Raw genomic sequence first — 21,503 nt, forward strand, 5'->3', positions numbered from 1 at the left:
CTGTAACTGTGACTTCATTCATCCTCTCTCCCTCTATTTCTCTATCTATTTTTTCTCATCTCACATTCTCTTTACGTCTCAGCAAGAATTACCTCCCTGTTTTGACAGTGTAATTACACATTTACACAATACTGTTGCAGCACCTTACCTGCCAGACGAGAACTAATCCTGTTTCACTCACTCACGCACACACGCACGCACACACACACACACACACACACAAACACACAGCCGCCCTAGTCCTGTGAGCACAAACAGCTTAGTGTGTGTGTGTGTGTGTGTGTGTGTGTGTGTGTGTGTGTGTGTGTGTGTGTGTGTGTGTAATACTGTTGTGATGCACTGTGACTGCATTGTCTATGTAAATTGAGAATCTTATTGTGTAAGCAGAATGTATTATAGTCTTCTCTGGGAATGGGGCTGCTTGTGTTGATTGATGTTGAGAGAGAGAGAGAGGAGAGAGGAGAGAGAGAGAGAGAGAGAGAGAGAGAGAGAGAGAGAGAGAGAGAGAGAGAGAGAGAGAGAGAGAGAGAGAGAGAGAGAGAGAGAGAGAGAGAGAGAGAGAGAGAGAGAGAGAGAGAGAGAGAGAGAGAGAGAGCTACAACAGTAGAAAACACAGCTACCACTGTTAGGGTTAAGGAGTAGGACAGACAAGCATGTGATTGACAAACTGAGAAACATGGCTGTGAATATCTATATCTAATATATATTCTATATATCAGATGGTTTCTGTAAATGTTTGCTATATCTTTATACCTTTTTCTCTTTCTTGCTTTGTCAATAATGATGGTGTGTGGCTGGAATATTGGAACAATACACTCTACCTGTTGACTTAAAAGGTGTGGTTGAGAGATCGTAGTCTACTGATTAATCTGCTACACACTGTTCACACACACACACACACACACACACACACACACACACACACACACACACACACACAATTGCTGCTTGTTCTCACTTGCTCAGATGCACTGAAGGTGTTAGCAGCACATAATACAAATATAGGAACAACGTCTAACTGTCTAAAAAGTATAACTTGCATGTATCATTTGACTTTTTATCAAATTCACATGTTTTTTTTATGTGGATGTGAGCTGAAATCTGAGGGAAAAACTAGATTTGTCCTGTCCACAGCCTCCCTCTGTCCTCCCTCGCGTCGTTCCTCATTCCTTCTCCCAGGCACACGCCCTATGACACAATTTTTAAAAAAAAGTTGGAGGAGAAATTAAATCACGGAAGAGATTATTTAAGTGTTGCTGGTTTATCAAGTTTGAGCTTTGAGAAAGGAGTGCGTAAGACAGAGAGACTGAGAGAAGAAACCTTTTACTTGTCTACAAAAACGGTGAGTTGGCTAGATACTGTTTATTGTAGGCGTAGGCCTTTTTGTTTAAAAGTTATGTTACTACTGTTAGTCTGTAAAGGCGCATTGTGATAGATCCAAATTGCCCTTTCTGAAAACAAACGGAAATGTGTGTCAGTTTTAGCTAATTTCCTCCGTCCTTTCATGAATATTGTATAATTTACGAGCGGCTCCATTGTCATTACCTAGCCTGGTGGCCACAGATATCGAGTTCTCCTTGTAGGTAACCCAACCCTCAATCCCTTTACACTTCAGGAGAAACAAGAGACATCGCTTTATTTATTTATGTTCTCTATGTCAGCCTTACCTCAGGGCCACTCTACAAATCGGTTGGATTAGTTAGGCTAAATGTAAACGTGGGGGACACAAATGGACCCCCGCAGTTTCCATTACGCGGGTTCAACAGTTGCCGGGGCGGCGTCTCGGCCGTTGATGCCGTTAAGCTCACGGACATCCGTCAACAACAATAACACCCCCATAGAATCGGTGTAACGGCAGCCAGGGCAGCTCGTTCGCCGCTCTTATCAGCGTGCATTATTTACGTCGTGATAAGACTCTGGTAGCGCGAATCGAATGGCGACCTCGGTGTATTTAATGGCGCGGGGGAGAAATGGCTTGTCCCAGGGCTCGAGGCGATGACAGGTACATGCTCATGCAGGACGGGGCTGCGGAAGTGAGTCAGACACCTTGCGCGGGACGCAACAAGCCCTTGCTGATTGATTTCTGTTGGTCATTGTGATTAATCAGTGTTCACCAGTGTGCTCTAGAGTGAAGCCACTGGACCAGGCTGTAAATGGGCAGTGAGGGCATGGGCCGCACTCATGTATGCATGGAGAAAGTGAGTAGACCTGGCTTAGCCCTGCTGTAGCAATTAAGGGAGCACAGTCTGAGTGGGTGATAACAGGTCTGGTAGGATGTTCATTGTGGGCAACCATACCTGTGTATGATATTGCACGGTCAGAGTTCAGTAAACATACTGAAGATGTGTCTCTTCCATTAATATTACTACAACAGGTGTCCACCTGTAGGCCTGCTATAAAGGTGTGTGTGTATGCTTCCTTATAGAACACTCAGCCTACACCGATACCTATCCAACACTGAAGTCAAGTCATGGGTTATTCCAGGGTCAGAGCCCATGCTTTAAAGGAGCAGGTGTTGGAAATCTGCCACCATGGCGAAATTCAGTTTGAAGTTCCAAACAACAACATCCTCCCTAATAATAATATAACCCCCGAAATGGACTTGCAGTGTTGGAGATTATCTATTGAGGTTCTGCATGCGCGCACAATTCGAATAGGCAGCTACCAAAGACAAAAAGGCTAAAATCAGTGAGTCCACTCTTCAAGAACAACCCTGGCAGTAACATGTTTCTATGCAAACCAAGTGTCGGGTAGGACACTCCATTTTAGAAGCGCTTTTTCCTTTTAGAAAGCTTCAATGGTACATAATGGACATTTAAGAGTCCACTACAGAGTATAAGTCTGATACTAACCCTCCAAGCCCCAGTCCTGTTCCTGCTTCTACTGTAGATGAGCCCGGCTGGGTTTCACATCAGTCTCATTACACTGTCTGTTTGGGTCAACAGCCACCAGAGACGCTAATGGACACAGCCTCCTGTCAGTCATGTTGATGTATGGGCTACACACACATGCCACACACACACACACACACACACACACACACATGCCACGCACACACTGTACACACACACACACACACACACACACACACACCTCTGCTTGTGTTAATCATGTAGCATGTATTTGGAAGGTGTCACTTGCTAGGAACCCAGAGCATCATCATTAAATAATGATGAGAAGGACCATGATGATGACAGATGCTCAGTAGTGTGGGGGGTTGTTTACCTCTGTGTACATTCATACATTTATGTGGGTGGGTGTGGGTGGGCTGCATTGAGGGGGGATTTGAAACAGAATACTGCACTCTTATGCCTGACCATGGATGTGCCCTGCTCTTGCTTGCAGAGTAATTAGGTTAATGCAGATATCCTAATTGGCCTTGGCAGATGACAGGTGTACAATGTGTGTGTGTGTGTGTGTGTGTGTGTGTGTGTGTGTGTGTGTGTGTGCGCGCATGCGCGTGCGTGTGTGCGTGTACTAAGGTGTGACATCTGTGTCAGATGGGAGATTTACCTGGCTCTGGTGTTACCCTGACGTCACCCCAACATCACCCTACCACCCATCCCATCATCATCAGCCTACCGCAGGCCGTCACCCCTTCATCCAGCTCCAGATACTACCCCCCAGAGCTATACACCATAGTCTGATTGATTGGTCTGACCTCACCACAAAAACATTATGGTGAAAACCAGTGAATATTAGACCTTGAAAATGCTCTTGGCAATACGAACTGAACTGCTAGCATTAGTACTGGAATCGAGAGAGTCATCATGAATGGATGAATGGAATGTTCAGCGGCAGCAACAAAATGGCACTTAGCCCTAAAACGTTGGCTAGCTGTCTGCTACAGCTTGCCTAATACTGAATGTGTGTTCAGTGTTGTGTACAGGCATGTGTGTGGGTGTGTGTTGCAGAGAGAGAGAGAGTACAGTAACAGACAGGTAGCAGGCTGTAGCTGCTGTAATCTGAACCTTTGGCCTTCTGCTGGGTTCTGAGGATCAGATGTCTCCCCCGTCAGAGATCACAGCTTCCATTGTGTTTACCTCAGAGACTCAATGGACCCAACCCCATCCTCCCTCCCTTCCCCCATTTACCTCAATGACTCCCCATCCCCTGGGTCCCATTTCCGTCCATCCCTCCATTCTTCCTCCTTTATTCTGACATCGTCTTTCTCACCTGTGTCCTCTGTCTCTCCGGACTCCGCCCTGTGTGCATAGTTGTCCCCCTTTGAATGTTTCCTAAAATTAATGATTGCTCATCTCAATTTAACAAATTATTTGTGGGTAAAGAATCCAATCTGTCTAGACTGCATATCTCTCTTGTGGAAAGTTATGCAGAAAGTGATCCAAACAGTGGCGTGTGTATCTTACATCTCCCCCCTCTCTCTTTCTCTCTCTTGTCCAACCCTCCCTTTCTCCCCAGGTATGGAATCAGCCATTCAGACTGTGGTGGGGGTGTTTATGAAGTCTGCCCATGGGAAGGAAAGTCTGGGAGGGAAAGACTTCCAGGGCCTGGTGAAGAAAGAGCTTGGCAACATCATGAGTGTAAGAGACTCCCCTCAACCTCTCCACCTCAATGTTCCTCATCACACTGCTGCTATGGGTTCCCTCTCACGTCCCCCGTCCCCCCTCTCTTTCTCTCTCTCTCTCTCTCTCTCTCTCTCTCTCTCTCTCTCTCTCTCTCTCTCTCTCTCTCTCTCTCTCTCTCTCTCTCTCTCTCTCTCTCTCTCTCTGTCTCTCTCTCTCTCTCTCTCTCTCTCTCTCTTCCTATGCTTTTTTCTCTCCAGGGCACAGACAGTTCCTCTGCGGTGAAGGAGATGCGTCAGGGATTGGACGAGAACCAGGATGGGAAGGTCAGCTTCCAGGAATACCTCACTCTGATTGGCTACCTGGCCAAAACCCTCAGCCAGCAGAGGACAGGAGCCAACGAGACACCCGCCTCATAGGCCCTATCTCAACATTGATCCTGGGGACCCACTAATGAACATCAATAAGATATAAATAAGTAAATCTGTCAATTGATTGAAAGACCTGGGTCACGAGAACCAGAGTTGAGAAATCCTGCTACAGTATAAAGCATCATAAGCAGTCTATACAGGTTCATAGGAACCAGAGAAGGCTTCATGGGCACTCTATAAGGCCTTATTGTGCACTGTACAGGTTCAAAGGCACTATACATGCTCTCACTCTCTCTCCCTATAGGGCCTCATACAGTAGTCCATAGGGCATCACAGGTGCTGAATAAGGCTTTATAGATGTCTCTATCCACTACTACTATGTTGATTGCATTAAGGTGTCCTATCATCACACTCCTACAGTTTACACAGTTTATGTTCATTGCATCCCTGTAATAACAACAGTCAGTGTTATTGGCTTTATATTGGCTTTATAAAGACTGTATGATCATGTTCTAATAAAAGTTTTGCATAAGTTTTGAGAGCTATCGTTCTTTATTGTCTACGCTGCAGAAAACAAACAGTACACATCCAACAGTGGCTTTCTCTCAACTCGTTCTGAAATACGTACCTTGCCAACTAATTGAGGTGATAGTCTATTTTCACTATAGCGCTGCTTTTTTGTCATTCAAAAAGTTATTTCACATGAAGCCCTGAAACCTATTTGGTGTGTTGTCTTATTAAATAGCAGCTGTTTTCATCTGTATGGTCTACCTACTGTACCAGCTTGGTTCTCCTTTGCCACGATGTTGGCTCCAAGTCATACCCACACTAACCTTATAGGACCATCAGCTCCATGACCACCAGCTATTCTAAATATAGTGATGAGCCTGACACGGTCACGCTCTACAGGACAAGATGCATCAGCATATTGCAACTGGACACTAATGTATACTCCACCCATTGTGTTCTTAACCTTAGACTGCAACGCTATACACGCACATACTATATATAGATATATACACACACACACATACACACACACACACACACACACACACACACACACACACACACACAGAGACACACACAAACACACATACTCAAACTCAAATTGTGCTATCCATGTCCCCAGAGTGCAACATTATCCAGCACCAGGAACAGATAAACAAGGAGACAGTCAGCTTTGTCTTTGTCAATGCTTATGCATTTGTATAAATGTCACATATCTGTAGGAGCATGTTTGCTCCTACAGACATGTTTGTGGGCCTTCAAAGTATGCGTGGGTATGCATGTGTTTGTGTCTGTATGTATTTTGTATGTATTATTTATGTATTTTGTGTATGTGTTTGTGAGGGATATCTCTATGCATGGCTGCCAGGTATGTTGACTCCATACAGAGAGTGGTACACTAATCCCTGATACTGTATCAGCTACACACACACACACACACACACACACACGCAGCTCCCTCACAAGAAGAGCTTCAGCCCTGGGCAAATGAGCTGTTTTCATTACAGTAGGCCTACAATTAGCCTTGTAACCATAAAACAAGATATATAGCCAGTGCCAGTATGTTCACCTCACCTCATCTCAACCCAATGAGGTCATCACCCTGTTGAGTATAGTGTTCACACCTTCCTGTTAACGTACAGGTGCTTGTATGGTATTGTAAACACAATGACTTGAGTCAAAGGGCTGTTCAAAAATGGTCCAAACTTTCAAATAAAGTGAAGAAAGGTTTACACACACACACACACACACACACACACACACACACTGGATTGGTGTCAGTGCACGACAGACATGTTAACTCTGCTCACGACTACTCACTACTCTTCGGCTCTGTTTTGACACGCAGCACAATATGGCTACACACACCTGCCTGGTGTGTAACACAATTTAACAAAGTGTGTTACTAGTGTAACAAAAGAAGTGATGGGCCGTTGTCACTTCACCATAGTCCCTATAGGCTAGGCTTCTAAACTAACTTGTTCAGTGGGTAAATATACTGTATCACAGCCCTCTCTCCTCCTATCTTCCTCTTTTCACCTCTCTGGCTTTCTTCAAACATCTCCATGCCACACTCATCCTTCATGATCGAATATGTAGATCTATTTGTTCAGCTAAAATTACAGGAAGGTTCTCTACACTGGGTCATAGTATCAACATGACCCTGTATGTAGCGACCGGCATCAGCAGATCACGACAATATCTAATGATTGCAATCTATTGGACTTTCAACACTACCAATGACATTATTATGACCACCACACACAAATGTACATAGTGAATGATACAGGTATTCGTCCAGGTGTGTTATGAGTTTAGTAGGTCAAAGTCTTCAACTGTATTGAATGACATACAGTACAGTAAGTGTAACTAGTGTGGTACTGTGTTGTCATCTCTGACAGCTCGTATGATGGATAGGATGGGTCTTATCTCTTGTCATGTAGTAGATAGCAGGTGTCAGACGTGTAAACAGAGAAGCAGGGGAGGGGATGGGGGGATGGGAGAGAGGAGAGGAGCAACAGGTGGAAGGAGGGAGGGATGGAGAGAGAGAGGAGGCGTGGGGAGGCGGAGTAGGTGGAGTGAGAGGAGTATTTAAGAAGCTTTTCATCTAGACCTCCTCACCAGTCTTTGTTACTCTACAGACCAACAGGACAGCACTCCTCTTTTACTCAGGTAAGAAAGAAGGGATGACAGAGGGATGGAGGGGTAGGTGGTGAGGTTACACAGGTATAAATCTAATGTTTAACTCTTGTGAGAGGTCATTTCTAACCCTTTTCTCTTTAGGAAATAGTTCAAGCATTGTAGAATGTGTTAGGGCTAAAACTGTGCAGCGGAGGACTTAACTTTAACTTAGCTGCAGTACAAAGACACAGGATTTGTTCTGGTGTGAGTTTGTCCTCTGTCTCGACCACTCTGATTGGTGTGTGAGGTAAACTTTCTCTTTCTCTCTCTCTCTCTCTCTCTAATTCTCTCTCTATCTACCACTCTTGCTTGCTCATGCAGTAGGTACTGTAAGTACTGCATGTATTGCATTTTTCCCATACACAAAAGATCTCAAATTACATGTGTTAGGTAAAATGTTAACCACTGGTTGAGTGTCGATGAAGATTCCTACAGTCGGTTCAGATATCTAACTGCTGACAGTATCTACAAGCATCATGATGCAGATGGACGTTTTATTTTCTATTGGACCTTTATCTAACCATCTAAGAGTAGGTCAGTTCTGTTCTACAATGATGACCTGATCCAGAGGTCTATGGGTGGTGGGGTGAGGGAGAGGGAGGGGGTGAGGATAGGGGAGGGAGAGGGAGGATGAAGGTCAGGGAGAGTGAGGGAGGGAGGGAGGGAGGGAGGGAGGGAGGGAGTGGGAGGGGGATACACCTGTCTCCTTTGTTACCTGCAATGCCATCCACTCAGGTATGAGGCCATCTCAAGTTACCTCCGCCCCTGTTGCCCCTGTACTGGTTTGGGTGTTTTTACCAGTTTAGAGTTTCACTCTTATCAGCTGTCTCACATATCCTGCTCAGTGTTACCGCTCGTGTTTCCCTCAGAGGGCATCTTCCTGTGGTTCACCACTGCCTTTAATTTAACCACAGATCTAGGATTAGATTGTACATCTCAAATCCTAAAGTAAACGATTATCAGCATCTAGGGATCACTTCATCCTACTCCTATAACCCCCCCATCTCCTTTTCCTCTGCCTGTGTCTGTCCTGCCTTGTAAAGAGAGATGGACCATATCAGCAGACTGTGTTAATGCTATCTCAGTATATATGAGTCTCTGTGCAGTGTGTGTGTGTGTGTGTGTGTGTGTGTGTGTGTGTGTGTGTGTGTGTGTGTGTGTGTGTGTGTGTGTGTGTGGATTTGACTTATTTATCTGCACACTTCCCAGCAGGCTCTAGGCTATAGCAGTGAATGTCCTATTACAATGTGTTAACCTTGTTTAATCTTCCTCTTTCTCCAAACCATCCCTTTCCGTCTCTCTCCTCCGCTCTTTCTTTCACTTGTCTTTGTCTCTATCTCTCTCTCTCTCTCTCTCTCTCTCTCTCTCTCTCTCTCTCTCTCTCTCTCTCTCTCTCTCTCTCCCTCTATCTCCCTCTCTCTCTCTGCAGTATGTCTATCCCTAACCCAGAGAATGCCTCCACCCTGGAGAATGCCATGCAGCTGATGATCCAGACCTTCCATAAGTACTCTGGGAATGAGGGGGACAAATACACTCTGAGCAGGGCCGAGCTGAAAGAGATGCTCATCCAGGAACTGGGCAACTACCTGGGGGTAAGGACATGATACAGATACAGACACACACAGACTGACTGATTGACTAGCTGGCTAGCTGGCTGACTGACTGACTGACTGACTGACTGACTGACTGGCTGGCTGGCTGGCTGGCTGGCTGGCTGGCTGACAGACAGACAGACAGACAGACAGACAGACAGACAGACACAGACACAGACACACACACACACACACACACACACACACACACACACACACACACACACACACACACACACACACACACACACTAACTCTATCTCTCTCCAGAATGCCCAAGACAAGGAGGCGGTTGACAAGGTGATGGGAGACCTGGATGCCAACAACGATGGGGAGGTGGACTTCACTGAGTTTGTTATCCTGGTTGGGGCACTAACTGTGGCCTGCAACGATTTCTTCCTAGAGTATAATGACAAGGGCGAGAAGAAGAAGTGAACACACATATGTGCGCACACACACACACACACACACACACACACACACACACACACACACACACACACACACACACATCATAGAGGAAGAGGAGGCGAGGAGGAGATGAAGATAATAATACACAATACAATAATACACTGAAGCCCTGCCTAGGCTTATGTCCATTCTTTATAAGAACCCTATACATACCTCATACACATACAAACACACACACACACACACACACACACACACACACACACACACACACACACACACACTCAGAAATGGTACACTGGTGCACCGTGGCACACAGAGTGATGTGTGTTCTTGTGTGTGCTGTCTCCATCTACCCAACTCAATCTGTAATTATTCCAGAATGAAAAATTGGGAGAGTTTAAGTCAATATCAATAACAGTCATTGTTGAATGTGAATATATTTCTCTCTTTGTTTTCATTCATTTTGTAAACCTCTTTTTTTTGTTCATTCATTGTTAGAACTGTTCCTCCTCGATAGAATAAACATGACATTTAACCAAACCTTTGGTTGCAAAGCGTTTTGTCTTGTGTTATGGATCATTTTGAGCTTTTCTGATTTCCGTGTTGAGCTGCTGGTCCCAGTAGAAGTTGCACCGATACCATAAGCACCCATCCATGATCAGCTAAGGTGACTGAATAAGGGGGATGTATCTTGGGTCAACTTCAACTATTTCTGAAGGGCTGAGTTTTCACACCACACTTTCCAATAAGGGAAATGTAGTAGCACAGTTTCAGCACCAGATGGCAGTAATTAGAGACACAGCAGGACAGATGAACTGGTCCCTATGATTGTAATATGCAGAAATCAAACGTACAAAATGGTCCACCAAAATATGGCTGCGAACCATAATGATGTGCTGAGATCTAGCTATGAATTGCAAAACATCTATGATTAACCCCGGTGTCCTGGCTTGCTTACACAGGCCTAGACAGAAGGTTTGTGGTGAGAACTTGAAATGACCTTGAAACATGCCCATATACAATGGCTGTTTGTTTTCAATCCCTGGCTGGTCAAGCTACTGAACAGACTGTGTGGGAAGTTAAGCAGCATTAATATTAGAAAGACAGGAAATGTTTCTATCTTTCCTGTGGTGCAAGTTTAATGAGAAGTGTCACAATACCAGTGGACGGAATGTGTGTGTGTGTGTGTGTGTGTGTGTGTGTGTGTGTGTGTGTGTGTGTGTGTGTGTGTGTGTGTATGTGTATGTGTGTGTGGGTGTGGGTGTGTGTGTGTGTGTGTGTGTGTGTGTGTGTGTCAGAAAAACATACAGCGGAAACAAAGCTTTAAACTGAACCTAAAACCTTTATTGGACTGGTTAAGGTGTGCACGGGAACAGAGGTGGGGGTAGAAGAGAGGGGAGAAAAGGGAGAGAGGGGTCGGGAGTGAGAGAGGGAGTCCAAGAGAGGGATGGGCAGAGGTTTAAGAGATGGAAAGAACTCTCTCTCTCTCTCTCTCGCTCTCTCTCTCTCTCTCTCTCTCTCTCTCTCTCTCTCTGTGTAACATCCTATAGTTTTCTCTGATAGGCTTTTCACACCCCTGGAAATCTCCTGGGAATCTCCTGGGAATCTCCTGGGATATCCTTGATTATCCCAGCTCCGACCTGGCCAGGGAGATGTCTCAGCTCAGGGCTAAGCTGCAGTGTGAAAAGCCTGTGACTTTCCCCTGGCGTGACACAAGGTCAGGATTGGACAGGACCGGACAGGATTGCAATAAACACACAGCTATCACTCAGCAGGAGGTCAATCCGGCTAAGCTTTAACTTACCCCTAGCTTCCCCCTCCCCCTCCATAGAACCTGTCATAACCAGGGTCACAGATGGAGAGAGTGAGGAAATGGAAAGGGAGAAATAAAAAACATTTCATAGGATAGATGGCATTGAGAAATGGAAGGATGGACAGAGGGACATCTGTGGAGCATGAGGTGAGAAATCTATGATGGAGAGGGAAGGAGGGAGAGGCAGAGTTGAATAGAGGGGAAGAGTAAGGAAGAGCAACAGAGATAGTTTCCAGATGAAGAGGGAGGAGGATGAGGAAAAGAGGAAGAGACGTCTTGAATAAGAGTGAAGAACTGTGAGAGGAGAGGAGTGGAGGAAGGGCAGGAGACTGCTTCAGTGAGTAGGTGGGTAGGTCATTACCCTAATTAGAATAGACGTTTATACTGGCTATTCCCAGGGACAGAGGTAGCGAGGGATGAAGAGGAGGGAGGGGAGAGGTGAGACAGCTAGGGAAGTAAGCTTTCCTGCAAATTGCATCTGACAAATTTGATAATTCAGTGTGCTATGGGGAGGATGGGCCCACGCACACACTCACACACACACAGACAGACACACACACACACACACACACATACACACACACACACACATACACACACACACGCATACACACACACACACGCATGCACACACGCACGCACACACACACATGCACACACACACACACACACACACACACACACACACACACACATTCTTTACATCTCATAAATGAACAGAGCCCATTATTGTAATAACTATAGACCCTGTGTGCTCGTACGCTCATCGTAATACACCATTCCACCCCGTTACACACGGGACTGAGTCAGAGAACAATGCAGTCTGAGAGAGGAGACCAGGACAAAGCAGAGGATAGAGGGAGAAGAGTAAAGAGGAGAAAGGAGAGGAAGGCCAAGGGAAGGAAGGAAGGAAGGAAGGAAGGAAGGGAGAGAGGACAGGAGGAAAGAGTGAGACACTGTCTTACTCTGATACGCCAATCACAGTAATGACAGAAATAAAAAAAGTTGTGCAATTACATATTAACACACACAATAGCTTCCTTTTTATGAGAAAACATCCTTCCATTGATTATCATCTATGAGTTTAACGTCCACTACGGAACCTTGTGCCAGCTCTGCTCAACTGAATGGAGATTTCCTCCATCTTGGGGCTTTCTCAGTCTCAGCTTCCAAATAGTTCTGACTCTAGAACTAACTCTGTCTATAGGGTTCCTCCATCTTGGCATCTCGGCTCATCTCTCTGCAGCTGCTCTTTCTACAGACCCGTCTGTAGAAGCAGATATCTGCTGCTCCTGCAAATTGGACACTCTGAGTCTGACTGCTCTCATATAACAATACATATCACTCTATCTTGGCCTCTTTTTCCTCCTCTCATTTTTCAACTCTCTTCTTCACAATCTGTCGCTTCTACACATGTGCTAGTGTGCGCGTCACAGGTTGTGTAGTACAGTTAATATCACATTCTTGTTTAATCTATAGAATCATACAATACACCACTGCACCATACCTCCCTATCAGGAACGGACCCCTTTACAAGCTAACACATAGAGAAATTGTAATATATACTGTATTCAATGCTATACTGTGGTAAGCTGCTATGCTATGGTAAAATATACTGTACTGTCAAGTTTGTTTAAGAGTAGTGGTTTGGAAAAACAAGTATGAACCTTGATGACACCCCTCCACCCTCCCCTTCCCTTTTTCTGATTGGTTTGCACAGTAGTCAATCAAGGTTCGCGGCATCTGTCGGTAGAATCTCAGTCAGAGCAGTCAGCTTGAAGAGAAGAGCATTGATTGGCTGGCATAGCGTTCTATAGGAAGTCAACCAGAGCATCCTCTCTCCCTGATTGGCTTGTGCTGTTTGTCACTCAGAGGAAGAGAGGAGAGAGAGGAGAGGGATGTCTCTGCCTCCTTCTATGAGAAAGGGAAAGTAAGTCCACCTCTCCTCTCGAAAAAAACTGCCGTTAATAATATGATGGTGTTTTCATTATTCTTCAAACAGTTCTGCAAAAAGTTGATATAAAGGTCATGGGTGTGGCTGCTGTCCAGTTCCAGTTCCACAGACAATAAAACCCACATTCCCCCCTCTGGGCAGGTCCCTCCCTCCTGCCCCTGTCCTGCTGTGCTGATTGGGTAGGGGAGCTGTCTGTCAGGGTGGCAGGGGCCTGTGGTTTGTCAGCCATTCGTGCTGGTGATGGTCTTGGCCGTGTAGTTCTGGAACAGCGGCTGCAGGAACATCCCCACGGTCCCAGACACACACACGATCACAAAGATCCACAGGAACAGGCGATCGATTACCATGGCAACGTACTTCCAGTCCTCGCTCACCTGTGGGGGGTGGAGGGATATAGGGGGAGGAGGCAGAGATTCGTGTTAGCAGTACTATGCCAGGATAAACATTTTGCTTTTCCCTTTTCCTCTCTGTCTCTCTCTCTCGCTCTCTCTCTCTCTATCGGTGGGGAGGGAAGAGATGGAGGGGGCCAAAGTTTAATATGAGCAGAGACTGCATTCTGCCACAGAGCTCTGATGAGCCCTGATGCAAAGGAGTGGGGGGAGGAGAGCAAGGAGAGAGAGAGAGAGATATAGAGAGTGGGAGAGGAGGGAGGGGGGCTGACTCTGTAACCCTGGTGATGATGACATGGGGAGGGGCAGGAGGAGGGGATGAGAGGTGGTGGGAGGAAAAGGAGGTCTTAAAAGCGGTAGGCATAGAGACCGACGGTAACTATGGAGATGATGGACAGAAATACAGAGGATTGTTCATTCACAACGTCAGGTTTCCTCTTTCCAGGAGAGAAGGCTCATCCCCCATGATGCCTTGAGGGAAGCAATAATCCCTCCCCCCCACTGACTTCTTCTACTGCAATGTCAGGAGACCCATTTGTAGGTTATTCAAGCATAATCCTGAAATCATTGCAGCTAAAAATACAACTAAACCATGACTATTTAGAGAGAAATAGCCTGGTTGTCTGTTTCTGTTATTCACACCCAGGTTGTTGTACTTACTGGTGCTGATCGTGATCGTAATATGTAATGGCAGTGTACGGTGTGTGGATAAACACAATATATTTCTGGTCATTATTGTTGCTCTTCGTGTGGTTGGGTACAATATTGCTGATCTGTAGATGTTGTCTATAATAACACTGAATGGTGTGTTTAGTGGACATCAATACTCACACTCTGGTCGTCGTCTTCGCTCCTCATGTGGTTGGCGATGAAGCGCACCCCGTCCACGGCCTCTTCGAACCCAGGACAGGCCTGCCCCAGCAGGGCCTGAGTCAGAGCGGGACCCCCTCCCACCTGCTTCCCCCGGGGCAGGTTACCCGACCCCCCCTCTCGCCCCTCCCTCAGCCCGTTCAGCCCGTCCATCGACCCCCCTCCCCCTCCCCCCGCGCCCCCCAGCTCTCCTCCGAACTGCTTCACCGACGCCCGGTTCACGTAACACGTACAGGGGTCGCTGTTCTCCTTGCCGAAGCCCACCGTGCTCCCCCCACCCGTCACCCCTCCCCCTAGGCCCAGCCCCACCATCAGCCCCCCGGCTTCCCCGCTCCTGCCCCCTTCCCTCTGCTCCTGCGCCCTCCGCCTCTGGCGCAGTTTCTGCCGCTCGCAGCTGTTCCTGGGCTGGCGCATGAAAAGCAGGGCGGGCAGCTTGTTGAGGAACACCAGCTTCACCCAAGGGGGCATGGTGTGTGTGGTGGGCGAACGGTGGTGCACGTTGAGCACACACACACTGGTGACGATGGAGAAGGTCACCAAGACCATGGTGAACATCAGGTACTTCCCCACCAGAGGAACGTCCAGGGAGGTGGGGGGGACAATCTTGGAGATCAGGAGCAGGAAGACAGTGAGAGCCAGGAGGACAGAGATACACAGAGTCATCTTCTCCCCACAGTCAGAGGGCAGGTAGAAGACTAGGATGGCCAGGGAGGTGATCAACACACAGGGGATGATCAGGTTGATGGTGTAGAACAGAGGCTTCCTCCGGATGATGAAGTCATAGGTGATATCTACGTAGGTGGGATCTGCTGGGTTCTCGTTTCGGCGGCCAGGCAGGGCGATGATGTCCCACTCCCCGCTGGGCGTGAAGTCGTCCATGCTGGCCACGTCGGTCCGCAGCACCAGGTCTATCTCGGTGCGGTCGTAGGTCCAGGAGCGGAAGCGCATGGTGCAGTTCTGCTGGTCGAAGGGGAAGTGTTTGACCTCTATCTTACAGGCCGACTTGTAGATGGCCGGGGGCAGCCAGAAGATACTGCCATCGTGTGAGACCACCGCGTTCGAGTAGAACGATACCTCGTACATCCCGTCAGCACTAAGGGGGGTAGGGGTGGTGGGGGGGGGGGGTGTGGAAAAGAGAAAGATAGAGATTGGAAAGGGAAGGATGAGAGAGAGAGATAGAGAGGGAACATTAGACCATTTAAGGGGTGATTGGATTGAATTGAAGTTTATCTTACAGCATGATAACAAAGCACGATGAGATGGGGGTAAATGTAACCTGGTGGTTCAGTTCTCTGTGTCTCATCAGATTTCCCCATGTAATTACAGAGCTCTTTTACCACATACACACACACACACCACAAACACACACACACACACACACACACACACACACACACACACACACACACACACACAATCAGAGCATTCAGACAGACATGCACACACACACACACACACACACACACACACACACACACACGCACACACACACACACGCACACACACACAATCAGAGCACTCAGACAGGAGTGTTTGACAGAGACTGTTACGACTCAGTTACAGTCAGGAAGGTAAGGTGACACAGACATCCACACACCTAATCAGGTGAAGGTCAGGTAGGTGAGGGTGTGATGGGTGTCAGGGCGGTGGGGTAACACACGCCTGCTTATAAAAACACAGAGGAACATACTCCACCTCAGCCCAGAAGACATAGTCAAGAGGCCTTGAGCAGAACTCATGTACTCAGATAAGAGATAACTGAAGTAAGAGAACAACGGTAAGAGAACTTAGAAAAAGTTAAATAACTCAAAGACAATACAGATAAGAGGCCATGAGAAAGAGAACTCAGGAACAGGGAGATAACATAGGTAAGAGAACAGGAAGTAAAAAAAGAGAACCAAACTAAGAGCGCTCAGGTAAGAGGAATAAAGGTAAGATGGAGTCCTCTTAGGGTTGAGTCAGGAGAGGCCATTGGTGATTGACAGAGTAAATGGGTGGTGTTGTAAGCTGGAGGGGTGGTGGGGAGGTGGGGCGGAGGGGTAAACAGATCGGTTTAGCCCCGGTGGGTCAGTCAGTGATCTTTCGTAAGGCTAAGATGGAATGAGGGGAACAGGAGAAGGCCAGACAGATCACCACTGACAGATAAGAAGATAGATTACATAGGTAAGTAGGGTGAAGACGCTTTCTTTCCATGTACATTAGCAGAAGTGGTCTGACCTGATGGCTTTTTACCTCATGCAGGCTTCTGCAGTACAGTACTGTATGCGTAGCCTAGCTTCTACTAGAGGCCTGACACAGTAGGATGCAGCAGTTGTAAATGTGCCACTATAATTATATGGTAATATGTGTGCTTGAGTCATTCATTCAGCCATCTGCTAGACCAGAACACAATGGAGTAGAGAGCTCAGTCTCCACAGAACAGAGGAATGGAGGGCTCACTTGTGCTAGAGCACTAGGGAATAGGGCACTAGCGGATAGGTCACTTTTAGCACTGCACTAGGGAGTAGAGCATAAGGGAACAGGGCACTAGCCCATGGGAACACATTATGTGTGTGTGTGTGTGTGTGTGTGTGTGTGTGTGTGTGTGTGTGTGTGTGTGTGTGTGTGTGTGTGCGTGCGTATGTGCGTGCCTGTGTGCATGCGTGGGTGTGTGCGTGTGTGCGTGCATGCGTGCGTGTGTATGTGTGTGAGCACATGCGTGCGTGTGTATGTGCGTGTGTGTGTGAGTGACTCACTTGTTGTAGAGCACAACGTCAGGCAGCCAGATGTGTTTGGAGGGCAGCCTGACCTTCATCATCCCATCAAACTCCTCAGGGACCCACGTCAGGCGGTAGTCCTTCCACTCCTGTAGACCAATCAAAACACAGCGATGGATGTTACTGACCAAGATAGATCGATAGATAGATAGATAGATAGATAGATAGATAGATAGATAGATAGACATAGAAAATGTAACCAATGACAGAGCAGAGAGAGACGCTCCTTATGTCTCTCTCTGTCTCTCTCTCTCTCTCTCTCTCTCTCTCTCTCTCTCTCTCTCTCTCTCTCTCTCTCTCTGCCCATCTGCCTGTCTGTCTGTGTATAGGCCTACATCAGGCAGTACATCTGTCTGTCTATATCTGTACAGTGCAGGACAGTCAATGTGTCCGTGGCTAGACAGACAGACAGACAGACAGACAGACAGACAGACAGACAGATAAGATAACACCATCCCCAGCTCCATTAGCTAATGTAAGAGAGGAGCCCTGATGTCTGTCCTGACACTGTATGCCTAAAAAAACACTCACTCATAAACTCATATCTATTCACTCTGATTAAAATAGCCTTCTGAGTGTGATCCAGGCGGGGTGTGTGTGTTCTCATGGAGAAGGACATATGTTGCTGCTCCATATGGTCACGGTCACTCGCTTCTTTGACCTTGATGATGGTGGTTCTGTGATGTGTTTTGGCCATTTGAACCATAAAGGTGGTGATAGCGCCTGTGTGTGTTTCTGTGTGTCTGTCTGTCTGTGTGTGTGTGTGTGTGTGTGTGTGTGTGTGTGTGTGTGTGTGTATGTCTGAGTGTCTGTGTGTGTGTGTGTGTGTGTGTGCTAACCTGCCCAGTCAGTTACGCTGAAGGCCCCAGCTGCAGACACACACAGAGCCAACCACGTATAAGAGGGTCAGGGCTCAATCAGGAGCCACAGCGTTTATAGCACGGGAGGGTAACGACACATTCATATGCTCCTGGGGAAATCAGACGCTCCGGAACAAACAGGGAAACTGGGCTTCTGCATGTCGGAAATGCGTGCTGAAGAGTTGTGTAGACTAGAAGAACTAATGCCCTGGTCTTATTATTACTTTATCTGAGAGCACTGAAAACAGACCAAAATAAAGATGTGAAATTTTGGCTAGCATTTGATCCATCCTGTATTTCAATGCCAGTGCCATATGCCATGTAATCTGTCTCTTTCGTGAGACATGGGATTTGAAAGTCGGATGGTATCGGAAGAGGAGGAGAGAGGGATGAGGAGGAGAGAAATGGGATGAAAAGGGGCTGAAAAGAGAGATGGAGAAAAAGTGAAACTTACCTGAGTGAGCCAGACGTTGGTGGTCATGATCTGTTCTCTCTCGTGCTGAAAACAGAAACAGAGGCTAATGAGACACAGACAAATACACACACACGTACGTATATATGCAGACACTGGATTCAGCTTATCTTGGAGAAAAATTCAAGTCCAACAAAAGCTTGTTCCATTTTCCTCCAACAAACTGGCTAAATAGCATTATTTATTGCCAACACATAATACCCTTACAACACATAAAGGCCTAGACAAAACCCAAACAATAGCACCACTGCACTGTAGAGCAGGTCAGTGGGACATACTGTAGGATGACAATGTGGAGAACATTGGGCATTGTTAACCTCAAACAATAGGGAGGTTTTCATCCTGGTTTTACAATGAACTAATGGGGATTGGGAATTGGGAGTGAATTTAGGGCAAGTCAGACACCTGTTCATGATGGTACAATATTGATTTGGGATGGTGGATGGAGGACAGGTCGTGGGGTGTTTGGATGAAAAGGCTTCACTTGGAGAGTGAATGTTCTTGGCTGGGGATGGGGGGGGGGTTGATTATGAGTGTGAGGGTGTTTTTGGCAAAGGTGACTTTGGAGGTGAATGGGATTTGAAGGGGGCTTAATTCTGTGAAAGTGCTTTTTGAGATTGTGGGTATAGATAGAGACAGAGTGTGCATGCACATAACACACACACACACACACACACACACACACACACACATACACACACACACACATATACTCTCACTCACCACACTGATGAGTTGGGCCAATGACACCATCAGCATAACCGTCACCAGCTCCGAGCCATTGGTCGCTGGTCGGATGAGTTTATTATAGTGGGCGGGGTTTAGGAGGTGCTCCACCAGCCGTTCCTCGGTATCCGCCCCGATGCTGCCTGTAACGAGACACCATTGGGTCAGAGAGATGTCTGTCAAACAACTGTCTAACATCCCATTTGAAGTTTTATCATGTAAAAGACACACAAATACACAAGACACTTCAGTTTGTTTCTCCTTCACATGTGTCATAAAGCTCCAGTGACTCTGGTCTGCTGAATCACTGCCTGTGAGAGGCCATTATTCATCCTTTGCCTGCTGGAGGACGTCAGCATGGCTTTATACACTCAACCTAAGGAACTGACATCATATGACTGAGTCAACCAGTCTGACTGTCTCTCCCACTATCCCTCTCTCTCTATCTACTGTATCTCTTTTATGTTTTCCATACTGTCTCTACTTCTATTTTATCTCTCACACTCTTTCTCTTACCCCCCCCTGCCCCCCCCCCCCTCTCTCTCTCTCTCTATCTCTCTCTCTCTCTGTCTTTCTCTCAGGCTGATGTAACATCTCTGGAGTGGGTTTTGGGCAGAGCTGTCACAATACCACAGAGAGGAGAGGAGACATAAGACTGGGAGACACGACACACGGAGAGAGAAAAAATACGCTCGTCATAGTCTCTCCCCATCCTCTCTCTTTATCTCTCTCCCCCTCCTCTTGCTCTCCTTCCACTCTCTTCCCTTCCTCTCATTCTCTCTCTCTCTCTCTCTCTCTCTCTCTCTCTCTCTCATATTCCATTCCCTTCCCTTCCACTCATTCTCTCTCTCTCTCCATTTCCTCTCTATCTCTCCCCTTCCTCTCTCTCTCTCTCTCTCTCTCTCTCTCTCTCTCTCTCTCTCTCTCTCTCTCTCTCTCTCTCCATGTCCACTCTCTCCCCTGCTTTCTCCATCTCTCCGATGTTTGATTTCTCTCTTTCACCCTCTATCGCTCCCCCTCTCTCTCGCTCCGTAGCACTGTGTGTTCAGTGAACAAGAATGATGGCCTCAGTCTCTGGATCAATGAAGACTCTAATCATGCCCTGTAAACTCACCCTCTCTCTCTCTCTCTCTCTCTCGCTCCCTCTCTCCCTGACACTTGCTGTGCTGTTATTGGCCCATCCCTCGCTACTGCCTCTGCCATCAGTAGACACCCTGTCAGCCTGTGTGCTGTAGCTCTTTGTCTGTTTACTAAGTATGTTGATTTGCTTGATGTGTATGTGTGTGAAGGGGTAGTGGAGGAGATCCAGGATTGTTTTTTACTCTTTTTACTTTGTGTGTAGTCTGTGTACTCTGTGTGTGTACTCTGTGTGTGTGTGTGTGTGTGTGTGTGTGTGTGTGTGTGTGTGTGTGTGTGTGTGTGTGTGTGTGTGTGTGTGTGTGTGTGTGTGTGTGTGAGTGTGTGTGTGTGTGTGTGTGTGTGTGTGAGTGTGTGTGTGTGTGTGTGTGTGTGTGTGTGAGTGTGTGTGTGTCTAGACCCTACAAATAAGTGTCCCTGTACTCGATGCTCGTCATCCCCACAGAAGCACACTTGCTGCTACGCTTTACTTTGTCGTCACACTCTCTAATCACATCTGAATAAACCAACATACTTAGAGTATATCTCACTTCTCTCTCCCCCTCTCTCCCCCTCTCTCCCCCACTCTCTCTTCTCTCTCTGTATACAGCCAGGCCACTGTGTCATACCCAGGACCAGGCTGAGTGGTTGTAATGTTGCTGGTAGCTCAGGTTGTATTCCGGCTGTTTTCCAGTGCAAATATTGCAAAGTTAATGTGACACCATGAATATTTCAGCACGGCTCCCCCTTTAGACCCTGGAGCTGTGGCTCTGTGGCTCTGTGGCTTTGTGGCTCTGTGGCTCCGTGGCTGTGGGCGGGAGTGGACTGGCGCCAGACACAGGATGCCCACGCTGTGGGACAGAGCAGGTGAGGATGGGACAGAGACCCTAGTCAAATACTGTACTTTACAGGGGCACCCTTCCTTTCTTCATGGTCATGGTGAGTTTGAGTGT

The 21,503-nt window shown here is 47.0% G+C and overlaps 3 protein-coding genes across 3 annotated transcripts in view; 2 read left to right on the plus strand and 1 right to left on the minus strand.

Moving 5' to 3' along the window:
- The first annotated feature begins 1,186 nt into the window (after nucleotides 1–1,186).
- Nucleotides 1,187–5,431, plus strand: LOC310810483 (protein S100-A16). The gene is made up of 3 exons (XM_083678259.1): nucleotides 1,187–1,342; nucleotides 4,423–4,544; nucleotides 4,787–5,431. The coding sequence occupies exons 2-3, from the start codon at nucleotides 4,425–4,427 to the stop codon at nucleotides 4,943–4,945; spliced, it is 279 nt and encodes a 92-aa protein (XP_083534385.1). The 5' UTR covers nucleotides 1,187–1,342; nucleotides 4,423–4,424; the 3' UTR covers nucleotides 4,946–5,431.
- A 2,117-nt stretch (nucleotides 5,432–7,548) lies between these two features.
- On the plus strand, nucleotides 7,549–9,643 carry s100t (S100 calcium binding protein T). Its single transcript, XM_083679268.1, has 3 exons — nucleotides 7,549–7,579; nucleotides 9,018–9,180; nucleotides 9,451–9,643. Exons 2-3 carry the CDS (start codon nucleotides 9,019–9,021, stop codon nucleotides 9,613–9,615), a joined length of 327 nt encoding a protein of 108 aa, XP_083535394.1. The 5' UTR covers nucleotides 7,549–7,579; nucleotide 9,018; the 3' UTR covers nucleotides 9,616–9,643.
- Nucleotides 9,644–13,582: 3,939 nt separating this feature from the next.
- chrnb2 (cholinergic receptor, nicotinic, beta 2) overlaps nucleotides 13,583–21,503 on the minus strand; it is a gene marked incomplete at both ends in the record, with an annotated part of 13,886 nt that continues 5,965 nt past the window's right edge. The window contains 5 exons of the mRNA XM_083678882.1: nucleotides 13,583–13,735; nucleotides 14,582–15,713; nucleotides 17,356–17,465; nucleotides 18,691–18,735; nucleotides 19,432–19,573. Of these exons, the coding sequence (XP_083535008.1) occupies nucleotides 13,583–13,735; nucleotides 14,582–15,713; nucleotides 17,356–17,465; nucleotides 18,691–18,735; nucleotides 19,432–19,573 (1,582 nt within the window). The remainder of the gene's footprint in view (nucleotides 13,736–14,581; nucleotides 15,714–17,355; nucleotides 17,466–18,690; nucleotides 18,736–19,431; nucleotides 19,574–21,503) is intronic.

This window comes from Argentina silus (genome assembly GCF_951799395.1).
Source record: "Argentina silus genome assembly, chromosome: 10".
In the NCBI taxonomy this organism is placed as follows: Eukaryota; Metazoa; Chordata; class Actinopteri; order Argentiniformes; family Argentinidae; genus Argentina; species Argentina silus.